We start from the raw sequence: 21,131 nt of genomic DNA, 5'->3' as shown, positions 1-21,131 counted from the left end.
AACAGGGAAATGGAACCATTTAAAATTACGCCAGAGCACTCTGTTCTTCTTAACAAGGCCTGACCTCAGGGGCAACTAGTTAACCAGAACCTAGCTGTCATAGAGGAAGAGAATTATGCTATTCCAGCCCACTCTAGTCTTCATGTCTCACTTAAGAGGGGAGAAAAAAAACAAACTGAGAAACACTTGTAAAGTTCACAGCCAGAGGTACAAGGCCACTAAAAAACTAAGAGCTGATCACAGGACTGAGAACACTTTTTCTTTACACTTACCATCACATTTTTAAAGGCTGATTTATAGCAGGTTTTATTACTTTTACATCATATCCAACTATCAAGAAAAAATTACAAGGCAGACTAAAAAGCAATAAACACAATTTAAAGAGACAGAGCAAGCATCAGAATGAGTTATAACAAGAATATTGGAATTATCTGCCTAGGAAATTTAAATTAAAACTATGATAAATATGCTAAAGATGCTAATGAATAAAGTAGCATACAGAAAGAGTTGGGCAATGTAAGTAGAAAAGTGAAAATCCTAAGAAAGGACCAAAGAGAAATGCTATTCATTAAAAACACTGAAACAGAAGTGGAAAATGCCATTAATGGGCTTATTAGTTGACCGGACAGAGGAAAGAAGCTCTGAGCTTGAGTATTATCAACAGAAACCTAAAGGGAAGAGAACAAAACTGGGGAAAAAAACATAATATACAAGGGCTGTGGAACAGCTACAAAAAAGTTGTAACATATGTGTAATGGGAATGTCAGAAGAAAAAATAGAACAGAACAGAAAAAATATATGAAACAATGACTGAGAATTTCCCCCAAATAAATGTCAGTCTGCAAACCACAGATCTAAGAAGTCGATGGAACACTAAGTATGATAATGCCAAAAAATATACACGTAAGCAAAGCATTTTAAAATTACAGATGAATCAAAGATAAAAAATCCTTAAAGAAGCCAGAAGACAATCTGCATAATCACAACTTTTCTTAAATTCATTAGACAGCTGAGGTTACAGGATAACCGGTTCTCGGAACTCAAAGTACCGGAGTCTTTAGAGAGAGACAAGATACAGGCAAGTGACTCACTTGTAGCAAAGCACAGGAAGAAGATAAGACCAGATAATAAGTTGCAAAGAATTCAGCTCACATTTTAAACCAAGTCTGAATGTGAATGTGGGAAAATCTGAGAGAATATGATTTCTCTGAGCCAAAGAAATAAGGAATTTCATATCTATTTGCAGGCTTTCCTCAATGGACCCCAACAAGGTATTCATCCACGAAAAAGACTGGTTGGCAGAGCAGGAGACTAGAGGAGAAAGCATACCTTGTACAGGCCTGCAGGAATTAAGTAGTCTCTACTGCAGGAAAGGCAGGAAGCCTGTCTGGACATTTATTTCTTCCATATCAGAAGAGTTACGCTGATGGACCAAGGGCAGAAATCCGTGTTACTACTAGGGCAAAGGTGAAAACTGATTGTATCTGAGAGAAAGAGAATGAAAAAGGTCATTATGAGCTCAGACCACAATAGGTTTCCTACTGCTGGAGGAGGTCAGGATCACTGAGAAGCTTTCATCCTCAAAATATGGGGATGCAGGGTTTACCTAAGACTGAGGTGGGACCAAAGTAAGAGAGACTCATTCTGCCCCAACCAAGCTACCCAGCATTGGCCATAAGTGAGAAGCAACTGCAATCCGATGCTGGGGGAGGGGCAAGAGGATGGAAAGACATCCTCTGAAATGCAGGCAAAGGCAAACAGTAAAGGCCTTAAGCTAAAAGTGAAGCAGGAAAAATGAGAAAAACTCCCAGGTACCGGTGACCTACAATAAGTATTCAATACAAGGTAACACTAGAACTGAAAGTCAATGATGAAATGAAAGTAATTATAGAACAACAAAGTCCCAGTCCAGCTTAATTCCTGACTACATTGATGTAACATCCCACATATTATGGCCTAGCAGAAGAAGAGTACCCAATTCCAGGCATGAACACTATTTATCTTAGTTTTTACTGCCCTACAAGCAATGACTGGCTTTCAACCAGAATAGAAAATTTATTTATATATATATATATATATATATATATATATATATATATGTATATATATATATAATTGAAAGTTTATATATATGACCCAGATGATGTTTAAACTGTAAATTAAATCAGCAGTTTTCAACCAGTGTGCCACAAGAATTTTTAAAACATATGATACCTGTCTATTTATTCAGGGGCACTGACCTCTTTTTCCTTAGCTTGTCAAAAAATTGACAACAGCCAACACAATAAATGTTGCCTACTGTGAATGAATAAAAATTATACCTATTTTATCAGATCAGCAAAAAATATATATATATTGGTGTCCTTCAGAATTTTAGTAACTAGTTTATGTGTGCCATGAGATTTTTAAAAAGGTTGAAAATTGCTGACTTAAATAATTATAATATGCTAAAGACTGTAGTGAAAAAGGTAAATAACATGTGTGAATATAGGGGAGGTTTTAGCAGAGGGATGGAAACTATAAAAAAGTCAAGTAGCAATGAAATCTTTAAAAAATCATGCTAACAGACAAAATATTATATGCATTTATGGTAAAAAAAATACTCAGCAAACTAGGACTCAAAGGGAATTCTCCTCCTGTGATAAAGAAATCTACAAAAACACCTGCAGCATTGTACTTAACCAGTGAAAGATTGAGTGCTTTGCTGGTAAGATTAGAAACAAAGCAAGGATATCTACTCCTAAAACTCCTATTCACGTCAAACATTCAATAAGGCAAGAAAAACCATTTTCATACATATTGAAAAAAAGAAAACTTTCTATTCATGAATAAAATGCTTTTATACATTAAAAATCCCAAAGAGTCTACAAACAATTCTACAAGCCATAAGCTACATGAAAAATATATAAAAATCCATTAAATTTTTATATTATAGAAATGAATACTGGAAATTTATTTTTTAATAATACACAATAAAATATGTTATTCTTAAGTATAAATTTAACAAAACAGCCCTGACTGCTGTAGCTCAGTGATTTGAGCGCATGCCTGCAAACCTTCAGGTTCAACTCCCAGTCAGGGCACGTGCCTGGGTTGCAGGCCAGGTCCCCAGTGGGGGACACATGAGAGGCAAACACACATTAATGTTTCTCTCTCTCTCTTTCTCTTTTCCCCTCTCTCTAAAAATAAATAATAAATAAATGTTTTTAAAAAATTAACAAAACATGTATGTTGAAAACTACAACATAGTTAAGAAAAGAAGTAAAATCCTAAATAAATGGAAAGATATACTGTACTCATAGATGGAAAACTCAATATTGTTAAATATCATTTCTCTCCAAATTCATCTATTTTCAACACAATTCCAAATAAGAAACATAGTAGGCTTTCTTATGGAAGTAGACAAGTGGATTCTAAAATTTATATGGAAATCCAAAGGACCTAGAATACCCAAAACAACTTTTTAAAACAAGAGCAATATTGAAGGACTCAAAATACCTGTTTTTTACACTTACTATGTAGTTATCAAGTCAGTATAGGCAAAGTTAAATAACAGGCATATAAAATGAAGAATCGAGATAGTTGTATTAGGTCATCTTGGATCTGATCACTTCAGATTAATTTCCCCAGCTATCTGGTAGATCATTTCAATTTGAAATTTTATGTTTTATTTCTGAGTTTTCTTTGATTACAGTTTTAAATAATAGTTCCATTTTTAAAATTCTTCTTCAGTGACTCCAGTATACCTATGTTGCTTTGTCTATTATCTATGTCAATGATTTTCTTCCTCTTTTTACATTTTATATCATTTAATTGTTTTAGTTGTTTGCTTCTCTTTGTTCAGTGTCACTAAATTTTGATTTTAGCCTGTGCTGTAGTGGGTTGAATGGTGCCCCCCGCCCCTCAAATAGTTGACTACTCAGAAACCGTGAATGTAACTGTTTGGGAAAAGGGTCTTTGCAGAGGCAATCAAGGTAAGGATCTTGAGAGAAGATCATTTTAAATTATCTGGTTGGGCCCCAGTTCCAATGACAAATGTGCTTAGAAGAGAAAGGGAGAAGACATACAGAAAAGAAGATAATGTGGAAATGGAGTCAAAGGTTAGAGTGATGGTCCCCAAACCGAAGAGGACAATGGATCTGTGGCAGCCACCGGAAGCCGGGAGAGAGGGATGAACACTAACAGACAGCCTCCAGAAGAACCCAGCCTCATTGAATATTGATTTAACCAAATTGGTACTATTAAGACTGTATCAGGATTGGGTTATAGGGCAAGTGTGTATGGGTGAGGAGTGAATTGTAAGATAGCTAAATTTTCATTTTCCACCAGAGTAAGTAATTTTTAAACTGAAAAATCAAAAGTGGCAGTATAAACATGTTATTTTAGAAAAATGGAAGTAAATACCATAATAAATAACTGAGATATTTAAAAGTGGTTGCCTCTGGGGAAGAGGAGTGGAGACGCAGGATGGGAGAGAAGGAAGAGAGAGTGAGCGTCTCGATACCAATGTGGTGATCTAAGGAAGCACTAGCAAAGCATTCTCCTGTCTCTTTCCACCATACCAGATCTCTTCACTCACGCACCTCGGCTCCCTCGAAGACAATTCCCTTCCACCTTTTCTACATCTTATCATATTCTCACACTCAAATCTGGTCCCACAGTCCTCTGAAAGTCATCCTTGTTTGCTTGAACAAAATTGTCTGATGAGCTTTCATATTCATAATCTATTACACTTTTTGTCCTCTCATATTTTGTTTTATATTATTAGACAACAGCGACTTGAAACATTCAGCAAATGCTGAGCCCCCAGAAGATGCAGGGGAATAGTAAATGTTCAACTAATATAGACATTTCAGGAGAGAAAGTAGTGTCTTGATGAAAAACCCTTAACCTGGTGGCCAGCACCCAATACACAGAGGCAAGTGGGAAATGTAAAAGAAAAGGAACTAAGGAGTGTGCTGGGCAGGCAGAAAATTAAGCCAATGTGGTCAGCATTACCTCTCCAAAGATGTTTTCTAGAAGAGGACTTGAACCAGATAGAAAGGAGAGACCAATGAGGGAGCACACATGTCTGTGATATTTGTGATTTGGATATGCAGTTTTTCTCCAGCCTAACAGGGGTTCTGGAGAGAGTATTAAAGAATCGCAATACCAATTACTGCCAGGGGTGTCCAACCCATGGCCCGCGGGCCACATGCAGTCCAGGATGGCTATGAATGTGGCCCAACACAAAATCATAAATCTACTTAAAACACTATGAGATTTTGTTTTTGTTTGTGTTGGTGTTTGTGTATTTAATGTGTAGCCCAAGACAACTCTTCTTCCAGTGTGACCCAGAGATGCCAAAATATTGGACACCCCTGATTCGAATCCCTTCCCTCAGACTCTTTTCGGTTCTGGTCACTACCGACATCCCCACCTAATGAAACTGTGGTGCCCTCACTACTACAATAACCAGAGTCGCGTGCCCACTGCCTTTGAATAAATCTACCCGAAGTCTGACCTGAATCTGACATCAGTATTGTGTGGTGCCCTGAAAAACTGCAGAACCTGATCACTCATCCTGCTTTTCTCTTCCTGGGGAGGAGAGCTATTCTTAGCCTGGGAGTACCCTCTTGGCCCTGAGCAATGCCAGCTTGTGGGACAAGACAGTGCACGCAAGATAAAGCTGTCTTTCTTTTCTCGTGCAGTTACTCTTAAGCTTTTTGTTCCACGGTGTCACTAAGATTTCTTACGTGGATTCCAGAGCTCTTAAAGTTGTTTTTGCTCACGGCTAGCTGTCTAGTTATTGATCTTTGTGTGGTTACAGAGGCTGGGGTCTTCTATGTTGTCATTTTGGTGATGTCACTGTCTCTGTCATTACTGTTACTACATTTTTGTGACACCAGGCCTGAACACAATGCATTTACACCAATATTTCTCAGTTTGATGAACATGTGGTTGGATGGATGGATAGATGGATGAAGAACAACTTGAATATATATTTTAAGTTCTGAAAGAAGAGGATGCAAAGATATAGCTGGCAGGAATAGTAGACACTGGATTTAAAGAGTATAAAATGAACTTCAGGTATGGACTAAAGAGCCTGTCCTAAGTCAAGGTTGCTTAGTTAGGCAAAAGTAGAAACTTCAATGTTAAGGACACTTTAAAAAGCATTACCACTCTTGAATAGTGGGCTGGCAGTGTTGGTATCCTTCCAGCTGGTAAACATGAAATACTGCTATGTGGCTTCTGAGGGAATTTACCAGGGCCCGACGAGAAATAGCTCCCATGAGTGAGACTGGCGGGGAAGAGAAGCTGAGATTACAACCTCTGGCCAAGTGTGGCAGACAGGGAGATCAGCACGGTCACCGCAGGCCAAGCCACTACCTCCCTTCTCTCAGTGAGCACTGCCTGGATCATTACAGTCTTCTGTGGTTGGATTGTTTTATTGTAAAAGCAGCTGCTCGGAGTTTCTCTATGTTTTTAATTCCATCCAGAATTCTCAGTTGAATGCTACTTTATTACTTAGTGCTGCCCAGGGCCACACATTTTCCCTGTGCAATATGTTCCAAGAATGGGGTGTTTCTCATTTGGAAAAGTATTTATGTAAGGACAAAGCAGGTATTTCCCTTTTGATCTCCTCCCACAGAGATTTGTGAAGGCTCACAGCCTTGTCTCATCCTGAGCTGCAGAGTTTAACAGACCGTCTCAGCTATTTTTGTGCCCATGCATATAACTTCCTTTTCCATTCATCTTATTATGACTTCAGATAGACCTTTGGCAAGTGGATTTCAGAGTGCCTTGATAAAGAACTTTATGTAACTTTTTCTCCCCAATTTTAAGGCTCCTTTGACCTTTCTTTGGCAAGAGGTAAAAACAAACATCGGAAGCAGCACAGTGACAGCTTTGGGTGACGCCAGGACCTGGGCCTCGGTGCTGGCCCTGTTTGCTCAGCTGTACTAGCCCACCTGTTGGCTACCCCAGCACAGAGATGTTGTCATTAGAGACAAACACAGACCTCATCACCACAGACAGACCAGATCTCATGTCTGGAAAGAGTGGGTCACTTTTGTAGCTAAAGGCTTTAAAAATACAGTTACTCAAAACAACCACACTACTTTGCGTTTCCCACAATCACACTCCCGGCTGGCCTGTGTGTGTACATTCATACACACTCCATGAGGTGGCAGCGGCTTCTCCGTCACAGGCCATTTCTGCTTCCTGAAATCTCACTTCATGCTGTAACTGAAACTCCAGTCCCTCAAATCTCTCTACCCCAGTGACCCTGCCTCCATGAGAGCCATCACTTTCCTCCTCTGCTTTTTCCCTTCGGTGAACATCAGTGCCAGACACCAGCCGCTCTCGCTGCCATTCCTACCACTACATGTGCTGTTGCTGAAGCTGCAGACTGCTTGTCATACGCTGAGTTTTCAATATCCCGCAGATGTTTTAGGGGAAATTAACTAACAGGTTTTTCTCATACTTCCACGATAGTCCTCTCTTCCTATTCCATAACAGAGCTATGCAACAATCAGTATCCCTTCCCTTTTTATTGTGGCCCTTTGAACTTGAGCAAAAAAAAAAGGCCTTATTGAGGCCTTTTTACCTCAGCTCTGTCGCTTTCTTTTCGCATGAGGCTTTTTTTTTCCAGGAGGCTCTGTACCAATGAAGCAAGTAGAGACCTGTGGGATCCCTTCTCCAGTCTCCGAGGCAGAGCCAAATCTGGTTGAATAAACCCAGATTCAACATAAGAAAAACTCCTGTAACATATTTTGCTTCAACTTTGAACGAAGAGAGGTGTCCATTTCTGACCAAGATAGAGTAAAAGAGACTTGATTTACCCTCTTACATGAAACAGCTAAAGAACTAGAATAAAAGGTGAAATAATAGTTTTAAAGACATTGTAAATTAGGTAACAAAAAAACAGTGATCTTTGAGAAATGGGAAAAAGGGACTTCTGGACAAGATGGAGGCATAGGTAAACATGCTTCGCCTCCTCATACAACCACGGAAAGAATTACAATTAGACTCCCACACCAATAACACCCAGAACCATCCGAAAATTGAGCTGTGTAAGTCTGGCAACTAAGGATTTAAAGAAACTGCATTCATCCAGATGGGCAGGAGGGGCAGACATTCAAAGACAGGCTGCGAGGCGCGGAGATGCAGTGTGGTACAGAAGACAGGCAGCCCCACATTCACGTGTGGTGGACAGAAATCAGGAGGGACACCTTGGGAGCAAGCAATCCCAGCCCCAGGCCAGACTGCACAGCCCAGTGTTCTAGTGCCAGGAAGAAAAATCCCCAGAATTTCTTGCCATAAAAACCAGCAGGGTTTGGGAAAGTGGAAGAAACTTAGATTTTCAGGAGACCCTGCTTAAAGGGCCCATGTGGACTACTTAGAGTGTACACAGACCCACCCTCTGGGGAATTCGGCATCAGGGCAACAAATGGAAGAGTGTCAGTCACATATGGAGAATATGTGAAGTGACTGGAAACAAGGCAAGTGCCAGGCAAACCTCCAGAATCCAGGTAGCAGCACTGCCCCTCTCTGAGCCCTCCTCCCCCCTCCAGAGCCACAAAGCAGTGAAGCAGGTTGCTTCTCCCTGGTGATTACCTAAGTCTCTGCCCCACAGAATTTGCAGGTGCCTTTTCTACAATAGGCCATACTACTAAGACAGAGAGTCAAAGCAGCTCTATTTAATACACAGAAACAAACAAAGGAAAGCTGCCAAATTGAGGAGACAAAGAAATATGGCCCAAATGAAAGAACAGAACAAAACCCAAGAAAAATAAATGAATGAAACAGAGATAATCAATCTACCAGATGCAGAGTTTAAACACACTAGTGATCAGAATGCTCCGAGAACTCACTGACTACAGCAACAACATTAAAACAACCAAGGAAGAAATGAAGATTACACTAAGCAAAATAAAGAAAAATCTACAGGGAGCCAAAAGTGGAGGGGAGGAAGCTAGGATTCGATCAACAATTTGGAACATAAAGAAGAAATAAATATTCAATAAGAACAGCCAGAAGAAAAATATTTTTTTAAAAAAGCCAAGGATAGTGTAAGGAGCCACTGGGACATCTCTGAACACTCCAACATCTGAATCATAGGGACACCAGAAGGAGAAGAGGAAGAGCAAGAAATTGAAAACTTATTTGAAAAAATAATGAAAGAAAACTTCTCTAATTTGGTGAAGGAAATAGACATACAAGTACAGGAAGCACAGAAAGGCCCAAACAAGTTTGACGTAAAGAGGACCACACCAAGACACATCATAATTAAAATGCCATAGGTTAAAGATATAGACAGAATCTTAAAAGCAGCAGGAGAAAAGCAGAGAATTACCTACAAAGACTTATGATAGACTACCAGCTGGTTTCTCAAAAGAAACTTTGTGAGCAAGAAGGGACTGGCAAGAAGTACTCAAAGTGATGAAAAGCAAGGACCTACAATCTAGATTACTCTATCCTGCAAAGCTATCACTTAGAATGAAAGGGCACATAAAGTGCTTCCCAGGCAATGTAAAGCTAAGAGTTCATCATCACCAGATAATTATTACATGAAATGTTAAAGGGACATATTAAAGCAAAAGATGAATATTAAAACTATGAACATTAAAATGGCAACAAATTCACAACTATCAAGCTTAATCTAGAAAACAGACTAAGAAAACAGGAACAGAATCATAGGAGATCATTTGGAGGGTTATCAGCTGGGGTGGGGAAAGGGGAGAATGGGGAAAAATGTACAGGGATTAACAAGCAAAATGTAACCAAAGACAGTGAAATACAGAACGTGCTGACAGGGTCCAGAGGGTAGAGGGGAGAGAAGCACAGAGTAAAAGGGGGTGGACTCACATGAATAAGTATGAAAGACACATGGACAATAACTAAGACGGGGGGCGGAGATGGGAGGGGGGTGGGGAGCACTGGGGGGGTGCAGGGCTGGGAATACAAGAAAGAAAACTGTACTTGAACAAAAGTTAAATAAATTTAAAAAATATATTTACATGTTATAAAAAATCAAACAAAAAAAAAGAAGCATAATTGGTAGATACAAAACAGACAGGAGGATGTTAAGAATAGTATAGGAAATGGAGAAGGCAAAGAATTTATATGCATGACTTTTGGACCTGAACAAAGTCAGGGGGGATTGCTGAAGAGGGGGTGGGTACCAGGCAGAGGAAGACAAAGGGGAGGAAACTGGGACAACTATAACAGCATAATCAATAAAATATATTTACATTTTTTTTCAAAACCAGAGAAATGCAAAACAAACAAGCTTAGAAGCATTACCTAAATAGAACAAATAGTTCTATTTGTTCAGGAAGCATCCCAGAACAAAGCTCAATAATACTCATCAGAATACAAAAATATCTAGTACCCAGAAAGAAAATATTTATAATGCCTGGCATGCAATTAGAATTTACCAGGCAAGCAAGGAAGCAGGAGAATATTCCCCATAATGAGGGAAAAAATCATTCAAAACTGACCCAAAAATCACACCATTGACATTATTAGTAGACATGAACATTAAAACAGTTGCTAAAACTGTATTTTATATATTTAAGAAGGCAGAAGAAAGATGAAAACTATGACACCTCAGGTGAAAAATACTCTGAATTGGATTAATGGCAGGTTGGACAATGTAGGAGAAAGGATTAGTGAACTTAAAGATGTAACACTACAAACTATCCAAATAAAACAGAAAAAAATTAAAAATAGAAAGAGCATCACTGAGTTATGGGATAGTATTAGACACCCTATGATTCATGTTATTAGAAACTCAATGAAGAAAAGGAAGAGAAGAAACAATGTTTTAAAAATAATGGTGAAAATGTTTTGAAATTTGATTAAAATTATAAACACACATATCCAAGAAGTTCAAATAGTTCCAACCATAAACATATAAAGAAAACTCCACTAAGGCACAACATAATCAAATTACTCAAAACTAGTAATTTAAAAAATCTTCAAAATAGTAAAGGGAAAAAAGAAATTAATACAGAAAAAACAAAAGAATGACAGCAGATTTCTCACCAGAAACAATGTGAAAAGAAATGGTCTTCTTTTTTTTTTTTTACACATTACATGATTCCTGTGTAAAAAAATCTCAAAGAATCTATAATAAAGTCCCCAGAAGTAAATTTAGAAAGATTGGACTACCATATACAGAAAAAAATTAGATTTCTATATATTGACAACAAAGATTCAGGAATACAATTTTAAAAAATAATTATAACAGCATAAAAATAAGAAAATTTTAGAGATGAATCTGACCAAAGACTTGAAAGACTTGTACCCCTGAAACTGCAAAGCATTAATGAGGGAAATTAAAGAAGACTTAAGTGAAGAGATATGTTATATTCGTGGGTAGGAAAACTTAATATTGTTAAGATGTCAGTTCTCTCCAAAATGACCTATGGATTCAGTGCAATCCCAACCAAAATCTAGCAGCGTCCTTTTTTTGTTGTAGATCTAAACAAGCTAATTTTAACATTTATATGGCAATGACTAGAACTTAAGATACACAAAATCACTTTGAAAATATGCAAATTTACAACTACAGTAATTGTGACAGTGTAGAATTAGTATTGACACAAACAGACCAATGCAATGTAGTAGTCCAGAAATAGATCCACACCCGTATGGTCAACTGATTTTTTTGGTAAAGATGAAAAGGTTATTTAGTGGAGAAAGTATGTTCTTTGCAACAAATTGTGCTGAAACAACTAGATATCCATATACAAAAAGATGAAATTTTATTCATACATTTTTAACAATACAAAAATTAACTCAAAAGGGATCCTTGACTTAAATGTAAAACCTGAAGGTTTAAAACATTTAGAAGACAACTTTTAAAATATTTATAACTTTGGATTGTGCAAAGTGCCTTGGCTCTAACATCAAAAGCATAATCCAGAAAAAATAAAGTAATAAATTGGACTTCATAAAAAATTAAAATGTCTGCGCTTTAGAAGACACTGTTCAGAGAATACAAAAACAAGTAGACAAACAAACAAACAAGTTCCACAGATTGGGAGAAAATATTTATACATCACAAGTGCCAAAAAAAGTTTATCTAGAAAATATAAAGAACTCTTAAAATTTAGTAATATGCTAACAATTTGTCAAAAATGGACAAATTATTTGAATATATTCTTTAGTTATTCAAATAAGTAAATGAAAAGATGATGAACCTTATGTCATTTTGAAATTGTAAATTAACATCAAAATCAGAGAACCCCATACACCTTTAAGAATGTCTAAAATTACTTATTCTACTAAAAGTGGAGGAACTAGAGCCCTCACACATTGCCGATGGGAATGTAAAACAGTACAACCACTTTAGGAAACAATATGGCAACTCTTTAAAAGTTAAGTGTTTGCCTATTGTATGACCCAGGCCATATGTTACAACATTAGGACGTGACAGACATGTTCGTTGTCTTGTGTGATAGTGTCATAGCTGCACACGAGTCAAGACCTGTCAAATTGTCACCGTAAGTATGTGCGTCCATTGTGTGTCAGCTCTGCTTCAATAGAACTGTTGATTTCTTTAACGCAGCAGGAGCTGGCCTGCCCTGACACGAATTTCCTGGTTCAAGCCGCCTAAAAGTAAAAGTCTAGGAGCCTTTGGCCTTTGTTGTGCCGCCCTCACTGTGGAAAAGGTGACACTTAGTAACAGGAAGCTGCTTTAATTTGCCCTTCAGAAAGACATGTCATATTTCCATCTGGGAGGAAATATTTAAAACATACTTTTCTTTTACTATTATCTGTATTTTTTATAGTTTTCTACGGTAACCATGAAATAAAGGTGTTACTAAAAGAAAGTAAAATATGGCACATCTTCTGGATGTATTTCTCTTTTTGGCTGAAATTCCTTCCTTACACACTTAAAGAAGTAAAGAATTTTACAGGCTAAAGCCGATAACGTAAGTGACTGCTACCTCTGGGGCAAGAATCTACAAAGGCTTCGCTGAGATGTGAAGCCCTAAAGGAGGCAGGGCAAACCGATCCACAGGTGCTCTCTGACCACTAAAGCCCCATCATCAGGGATTTGGTATTTCACTATGTTATTAAGTTTCCTATTAATTGTGTTCTTTTGGAAGGCCGGGGTAATAAATCTCTGCTCCTAGAGAACAAGAGCATTTGCTTTAGACACAAAATGGGTTTACTGATGCGTAGTACTTTGGATTTCTTACCAAGTCCCCTTATAGGGCGTGAAGCATCCAGGGAGGAAATGTTCTCTACAGATTTCTTATTTTTAATATGAAATTTCGTTTTCTCAGTCACAACTTACACTCAGTTAAAAAGTTTATCTTACTGTTACACAACCCTCAGACATTGGTTAGTATTGTTTCCAGAATACTGAATCTTCCCGTTCAGTTTAACAAATGTTCCTCGTGGGAACCAGGCTCTGTAGTAGATAGGAGGGATAGAGACAAACGAGACCCAAACCCAAGGGAGCCTATAACACAACGTTTAACTTCACTATACTGCAATCTCTGTGGAAAACTACAGAGTGGAAAGGGTAGGCGCAGAGGAGGGGCACCTACCCGAGCCTTGAAAGGAGGAATGCGCGGACTCGCACAAGGCTTCCCAGAGAAGACGCTGACCTGTCAGAGTTAGCTTCTCTTGGCAACCTTCGCTAAGAGCATGATAAGCATAAAGACTTATGTAGGCCTTTGGGAGCCGTCTGTGTAACTACATAAAATAATTCATGTTGTACCTAATGAAAGTTCACTTTCAAAATTATTTCTGGCCAGCAAATGTTAGGCCTTCACTACCCTGGGAAAGGGGGACTTCAGCCCAAAGGCAAAAAAACAAACAACAAAATACACACAAATGCAGAAAATATTAGGATTTTGAGTTTTCCGGGGCACAGATTGGGAATTATGGACATTTTGAGGAATTTTTCAAGAGAAATTTTAACTATGTGGGCTTTTTGCAACCTAACTTTTGAAACTTGCAACATAGGAATATGATTTGACTGTGTACCACCACAAAAAATGTCATCGAACCACAAAGAAAGGCAGCAAGAGAGAAGGCAAGGAAGAAAGGATCCTCAAAAGTCAGAAAACAGCAAAATGGTAATAGGAAGTCCCTACTTATCAGTAATTACTTAAGTATATATATAGATTAAATTCTTTAATTAAAAAGACAGGACAGGTAAATGGATGAAAGACAAACAAGGTCCAATGCTATGCTGCCTACAACGCATTCACTTTAGCTTTAAGAACACACACTGACCAGGAGTGAAGGGATGAAAAAAGGTATTTCACAAAAATGGCAACAAAAAGAAAGCACAGGCAGATGGGAGGGGGATCTCCTCTCCCTAGTGCCTGGTGAGGTAAAGAGGAACCAGAGCCCTGACTGATGTGGCTCAGTTGGTTGAGCATCGTCCCACATGAAAAGAAAGATACCTGGTTCAATGACCAATCAGGGTACCTGCCTGGGTTGCAGGTTCAGTCCCTGGTCAGGGTGCATTCGAGAGGCAACCTATGGGATGTTCTATTCCCTCTCTTTCTCCATCCCTTCCCCTGTCTCTAAAAATAAGTAAAATCTTTTTTAAAAAGAGAGAGAGAGAGAAAAACAAGAGGAGCCACAGCCTCACTTTTTCCCCCTCACCCCCAACAAAAACACCTTAAAAAAATTAGCAGATGAAAGTGTAGAAATCAGGGGAAATGCAGCCCAGTGAGGTTGCAGAAGCTTTCCTCCCAACCTGGACAGAAGGGTCCAAACCAACCAGCTCACTAGCGGAGAGGATCTTACAGAGATTTAGAGCCACTGTAATTTGGCAAGCACGAATCTCAATTCTCAAACAAAATCTGTTCTTCGGTCACTTCTGTTTTGTGCTCCCATTCTCCTGGGATCCAGGCAGAAAACCAGTCTCAGTCAACATGGGCTTTACATTTGAGCTCCAAGGAACTTAAAACCCTAAGGCATTAGGTGCAGGGATCAAGACAGTCCTTGGCATTATCTGACCACTCAACACTACTCAGGTGTTCCACATTCACGATCTCATCAGGAAAAAGCATTCACTCAGCACTCTCTGTATGTCTTCAGGCATGGGATCTTTTCTAGGCTGCCTAAGGTCCCATCTGCCTGGACTTGCACCCCCTTGAAGCCTCACCCTCCAGGGACTTGCAGGTTCTTCGCAGAGATTTGGCTGGGGAGCAGGGCCTAGGACACTCTCTCCAGGCCCTCAGCCCAGCTCCTTTCACTGTTCTTTCCAGCTCCAGGTGACTTGGTTGTAGGTGGGGGTTATAAACAGGAGCATTTGCTAGGGCTGCTATAACCAAGTACCACAAACTAGGTGGCTTCAACAGAAATGTATTTCCCAATAGTTCCGGAGGCCGCAAGTCTTGAGATTGAGGTGTCAGCAGGGTGGGTTCTTCCTGTAGGCTAGGAGGGAGAACTCTTCATGCTTCCCTTGCGGAGGGAAGGTGATTTGTTGGCAATCTTTTGTTTTAAGAAACATCTCTGATCTGACCTGATCTTTGCCTTTGTCTCCACATGGCATTTGCCCTGAGTGCATGTCTAGCCCCAAATTTGTGTAAAGACATCAGTCACACAGGATTAGGGGCTCGCCCTACTCCAATATGACTTCATTTTAACTAGTTAACCTCTGCAACAATCCTATTTCCAAATAAGTTCATTTAATTCTGAGATTAGACATATGAATTTTAGGGGGACATCTTCAAGCCATAACGGGAGGTAAGCAGTTCACGGGATACCAGAATTATTCCTTCTCCCCTTATTCCTGCTGCTCCTTGGGATTTTTATTCAAACATTTAGCCTATTCCCTTAGGACATCATTTCTTTAAGGGTTTTAGGCTTTTGGAAACAAGGTAAGTGCTTTCCTTTTAGTTTGCTTTCTCCCATAAGTGCTGCACAAACAACAGCTTAGTCATTTGAACCCAAGCAAAAGCAAAAGGAAGAAAAATCAATAAAGCAGTCAATGTTTCACAGATGCCACCCTGCCACATACGCGAGCGTCGCTCTTCCTAGAGTGCCACCGAGGAGCTAGTCCGGGAGGGTTGGGGCTTCAGGATCCCAGTGGTATCCTCTTCGGAGATGAGAGATGACAAGTAAGAAAAGAAGGACAAGCTTTTTAAAAAAACACACACATTTATTTTAAATTTTTACATAATCTTTGGGTGATTCAGAATTAGCTTAGGCATTTCTCCTAAGTTGCCGAGATTGATGTCCCAACTCCACACTTTATCAATAGCTATTTGATTGGTGAATGGATTGGAGGATTTGATGCAAAAGGATGAAGAGATGAGCCCTTAGAGACAGAGGCTTTCCTAATTTTTAAGTTATCTCTAACAAATATTAAACATCTTGTCAGACCAACAGCACAACAGTATTTGCATTTTACCAGTTTCTATGTAGAGCACAGAATCACTTAAATTAATTGAATCCCTTATATTAATAACTAAACGCTAGCATCTACCCAGTGTTGTCTCAGTGTCCACACCAACATCTATCCCTGCTGATGGAACGACACCTTCCTCTGCACTCCGTGTTCATGATTCAAAAATCGCAATGAGTTTATCAAATAAGAATAAAAAGCAAGTCAAGAATTCATAGGCCCCAGGAGGCAGACAAGACTAGTTCCACACAGCATTTAGTAGGCCAAGCACTCTTCCCCCCATTCCCAAGTAGAATCAGGCCTGGGATGCAAGCAGGAAGGAGGGTCATGGTCTGCCCCATCCACTGCCTCGGATGGTTTCCTGGGTGTTCCACGCGACATGGCTGTTGTCTCTCAATAGGACAGGACAGTTAATTCCCTAAGGACAGGGCCCCAGCTCTGGCCTCCTTCAAAGCAGGGAGCTGCCCAGGTGTGACAACAGAGCGGGTCCTTACCAAGGGGAGGAAGGAAACTGCCATGTACTAAAGCTCCTGTTGTGTGCCAGGAACAGGGTCAGAGCGGGTGTTCCATGTGACCCTCACGAGGGCCCTGTGAAATAGGCCCATCACCCCCATTTTACAGATGTAGAAACAGGCTCAGATAAAAGAATTCGCCCATGGTGGCATGGCTAGTGAACAGGGGAACTTAAGTTTGAAAACCCAGAACTTCGTGCTCCAGGCTCTTGTCCACTGCCTCTCAAGGCCCAGCGATTTGTCATAGATGAGGACTTCAGCTCCCAGGTGGTTGACCCAGAGCTCAAAAGGTAGAGGCCCACGAGGGGCCAGCTTCCAAAGTCCAGAAGCCTGGGGCTGGGAGGCCGGGCTCTACGGCATTACTCAGTAATGTTCAGTGAGTCCTTTACCCCAGCGGTCCCCAGTCTCTTTGGCACCAGGGACTGGTTTCATAGAAGACAATTTTTCCAGACCAAGTGGTGGGGATGGCTTTATAACCTCCGCCAGATGCAGCTTAATTGTCACTTGCCACTCACTGACAGGGTTGTCATATGAGCAAGCAATTTATTATGGTCTCTGTGCGGTCAAACCTCTCTGCAAATGATAATCTGTATTTGCAGCTGCTCCCCAGTGCCAGCATCGCCGCCTCAGCTCCACCTCAGATCACCAGGCACTTGATTCTTTCAAGGAGCGTGCACCCTTGTATGTGCAGTTCACACACAGTAGGCTCCATGGTCCTATGAGAATCTAGTGCCACCACTGATCTGATAGGACACAGAGCTCGGGTGGCAATGTGAGTGAGGGGAGAGCTGTAAATACAGATGAAGCTTTACTTGTTCCCTGCCACTCACCTCCTGCTGTGTGGCCTGGTTCCTTAACAGGCCACAGACTGCTATTGGTCCATGGCCTGGGGGGTAGGGGACCCCTGCTTTACATTCTCCACACCAGGCACTGGAACAGTCCAGGGTGGTTCTCCACCAGGGGGTGGGGATGAGCAAGCCATCCAGAAAGCCTGTCTGCAGTGCAGTGGAGGGGCTTCTGCTGTGAAGCTCTATCCCCAGCATGTGGACTAAGTCCTTATGCATGGTAGGGCCTCTCCAAACACTAGACAGGCAGAAGGCACGGCCACCTGACCCACCTAGTGAGAAGTCGTCATAGTCTCTGAGGTTCTGACCTCTGTGAGCGACTTTAAGCTCTGGGGAATCACATCCCCACTCCCTGAGAGACCTTTCACAGAAGGCCCATGAAGGTCAAAGAAATTGGGTCAGGATTTTTAAAGGAGAAAATGCTTAGTAGTAATCTGGGAGGGGAAAGACCACTTTCAAGGGGAAAGCCAAGACGGCAGGTAGGGGGAGGTATGGGAGTGGGCATTTCAAAGGAAAAGGTGGCCACAGTACACCAACCCAGCCAGTAGGACAGGGTCAGGGCCGACCAAGCTGAGCCTGGAGAAGTCAGGGTTTTGGCAATGTTCTTGTCTAGAATCCGCCGTGGGTCTGCACTCGCTCCCTCAAATGTGGATTGGGGTTCTCATCAAAAAATAATTTGAGCCTGTAAATTCAGGCAGATCTTAGAGAATAAATATGGGTAATCAAGGCAGGAAGGAAAACACAAATGACTCTAAGAAAATCTGTTTGGCATGTTTCTCTTTTTCCTCTGAAGCCCACTCTGTGACCTTAGCTCTTTGAAGCCCCCTATGGCCCACAGACACAGGAGTGTGCACCCCTCCTCTCTGGGTGCACCGGCAGACTGCACAGAAAGCCCTCTCCAGGTGCCTGGAGCACTAAGCTCACTGCTTCCCTCCTGTCTGTCACTCGCACTGAACTGAGAGCAACTTGAGGATGGGGACTGTATGTTTCTGTCCCTCCGTCTCCATGTGGAAAGGCATGTGAGTTCACCAAGACCTTCTCCACATAAGCACCCAGGCTAAGGACCAGCCAAACCAGCCTGCATGATAAGAACACAGTCTCTCCCAGGGCTGCAGACCTTAGGGGCACTTGCGTTCTGGAGGAACCGAGCAGCATGTTTCCTACACCCCGTACCACTTACTTGCCCCCCTTCCCCCAGAGCCAGCCTTTACCAGGCACAATCATAACTTGGGATGATTTGTTTAAAGCATGGAATCAATGTCTAGGTGCAGATTTTAAGCAGTACAGAGTGCTGGTTTGTGAGAATAACACCCTTCAGGTGAAGAAAACAGCCAAGCTTTGGCTGCCCTGGTAGGAAAGGTGGGTCTTACATTTACCCCTGTGGAAGGAGGGGAGGACTCTGTCTGGAAAGAGTGCTAGGTGTGTGTGTGCATGTGTGGCAGGAGGTTTGGGCTCACACACATCTATGGCTATAGGGCAGACTGGCCCTGGTTCCTTGCCCTCGGGTTCCTGGAGCATAGGGCCCTTGCTGAAAGGCCTAGAGTGCAAGGAGCAGGTAGGGATTGTTCGGGAACATGGTCTTCCCAGGCCCAGGGTGGCCGAGAGGTGGCCTGTAAAGTGCCCAATGAAGGGTGCGGGCGCCTCAGCAGTGAATGCTCCGGAAACCAGGTAGTGTGGCTTTTCCACGCAGGTAAATGTCCTCGTCTTCACCCACGTTGAGGTACTTCACCATGTTCTTCTCAAAGAGGAGTGGGTGGTAGGCGCCCATTGTACAGGCGCTGTCGAAGAACTTCTGGTAGTAGTGGCACACGTCAGTCTTGCGCTTGGATGGGAGGAACTCGTAAATATCCACCTGGTCGCACAATGTCATCATGAGGATGATACCTGGGGAGGGGAGCAGAGGTAAGTCCTGCTCAACAACCCATGCCACACCTCAGAGCTCTGCCCAGTGAGTTCACTGCTCATGGCCCCAAATTTGGGGAGATGTCTATCTGGAGTTTCTAGTTACTCCTATGATTCCAACCTGAGTCTTTCTGGTAAGCCAAACTGACAGGCTGTTCCTTGCAAGTTACCGAGCCAGATGCACCTTTGAATCCCCAGCACATAGGCCAAGACCTGGTGCATGGTAGGCCTTCTCTAAACACTAGCAGACTGAAGGCCTCCATCCATCAGTCGATGAATTTACCAATGTGAATAAGCTGTATGAAGAGAAAGGACAAGGTGACTGAGAAGACAGTACTGAAGCAGGATGTTGAGCTAGAGGTTCCCCCAAAATGGAGAAGTCCCCCACAAACCTGGCTTGAGGATGGGAAAGCTTACCGCACTCGTGCAAGAAGCTGGAAGCCCCGTGAGAGGCAGTAGCCTCTGTAAGACACTGAGAGTTCGGGTGAGTATTTAAACTAAGCTCAGGCAGTCATTGTCTCTCTTGGTCATGCGGGTTGAAAGGGTGCATTTTGGATTAAGAGCTGGAGAACATGGTGTCAAGGATGATGATGCTGCTGGGAATTGCAGATCCTGCCTCGCTGAGCAGGGGTTACTGGGAGAAGCCCGCAACGCTGAACTGAGACTGGGGAAATGTTAAGCTTCAGTCTTCTTTTTCCCCCTGAAAAAAATATCCCCTCTGACTGGCATATTCTGAAACTGACCTGATTTGGTGAAAGGGAGGCTGGAGTATGTGTGCACTTGTGGGTGTTTTAAAGGGAGTGGAACTTAATGGCAGAATTCCGCCATTATTCCAAATCTGTATAACTTTTAAATAAGCAATGCCCTTCCTTTTCACTAAACTCTGGTACTGGGAGTCATGCATCTTGGTGGCAGGCAATCAGGCCCACACATCCATTTCAGAACTGTGTAGGCTGGGGCTCTGTTATGGTACCATCACACATACATAATACTTTCTAGCATTTACATCCCAGAGGAACCTCTTAGATGGTGCTATTTGGGAAAGGTGTTTCTTATTGTACTTGCAGGAAACAGTGTAGAGAGGCAAACTGTTCTTTCCTCAGCTGGGAGGACGGACATTAGAACAGGAGCATGCCAAGGTCTGTATTGATGGGCTCCGCTCACTCAGGCCAGAGACCAGAGCCAAGGGGGTGGGGCCAGGTGAGTGCTCTCTGGGAGGTGGTGCAGATGCTGAGATGCAAACCAACAAGAGGCAGGAAACTGCTGCTACCACCCACACTCATCCCCACCTAGCTCAGACACCTTGTGCAGGACACATATTTCTCTGGGCCTCAGGTACATCATCTGCCCCAAGAGGGTGATCTACCTACTCCTCCAACCATGCAGGCTATTGTTAGGATGCAATAAGTTCATGGCTCCAAGACCCCCTTTTGTCAACCATAAATATCCCACTAACAGCAACACAATAAACTGCTAGCAGTGACTTTGTCCCAGAAGAAC

The 21,131-nt window shown here is 41.7% G+C and overlaps 1 protein-coding gene across 8 annotated transcripts in view; it reads right to left on the bottom strand.

Annotated features, from left to right (window-relative positions):
• Window positions 1-16,105: 16,105 nt before the first annotated feature.
• ST6GAL1 (ST6 beta-galactoside alpha-2,6-sialyltransferase 1) overlaps window positions 16,106-21,131 on the bottom strand; it is a 131,797-nt gene continuing 126,771 nt past the window's right edge. For all 8 annotated transcript variants that reach the window (XM_037036365.1, XM_037036536.1, XM_037036301.1 and 5 more), the window contains one exon: window positions 16,106-19,613. In XM_037036365.1, the coding sequence (XP_036892260.1) occupies window positions 19,372-19,613 (242 nt within the window). In that variant the 3' untranslated portion in view covers window positions 16,106-19,371. The remainder of the gene's footprint in view (window positions 19,614-21,131) is intronic.

This window comes from Sturnira hondurensis, unplaced genomic scaffold, assembly GCF_014824575.4.
Source record: "Sturnira hondurensis isolate 20B ecotype Veracruz unplaced genomic scaffold, ASM1482457v3 Scaffold0000396, whole genome shotgun sequence".
NCBI classification, from domain to species: domain Eukaryota; kingdom Metazoa; phylum Chordata; class Mammalia; order Chiroptera; family Phyllostomidae; genus Sturnira; species Sturnira hondurensis.
Note: the sequence above shows the minus strand (reverse complement) of the source record. Positions and strands in the feature narration are given on the sequence as shown.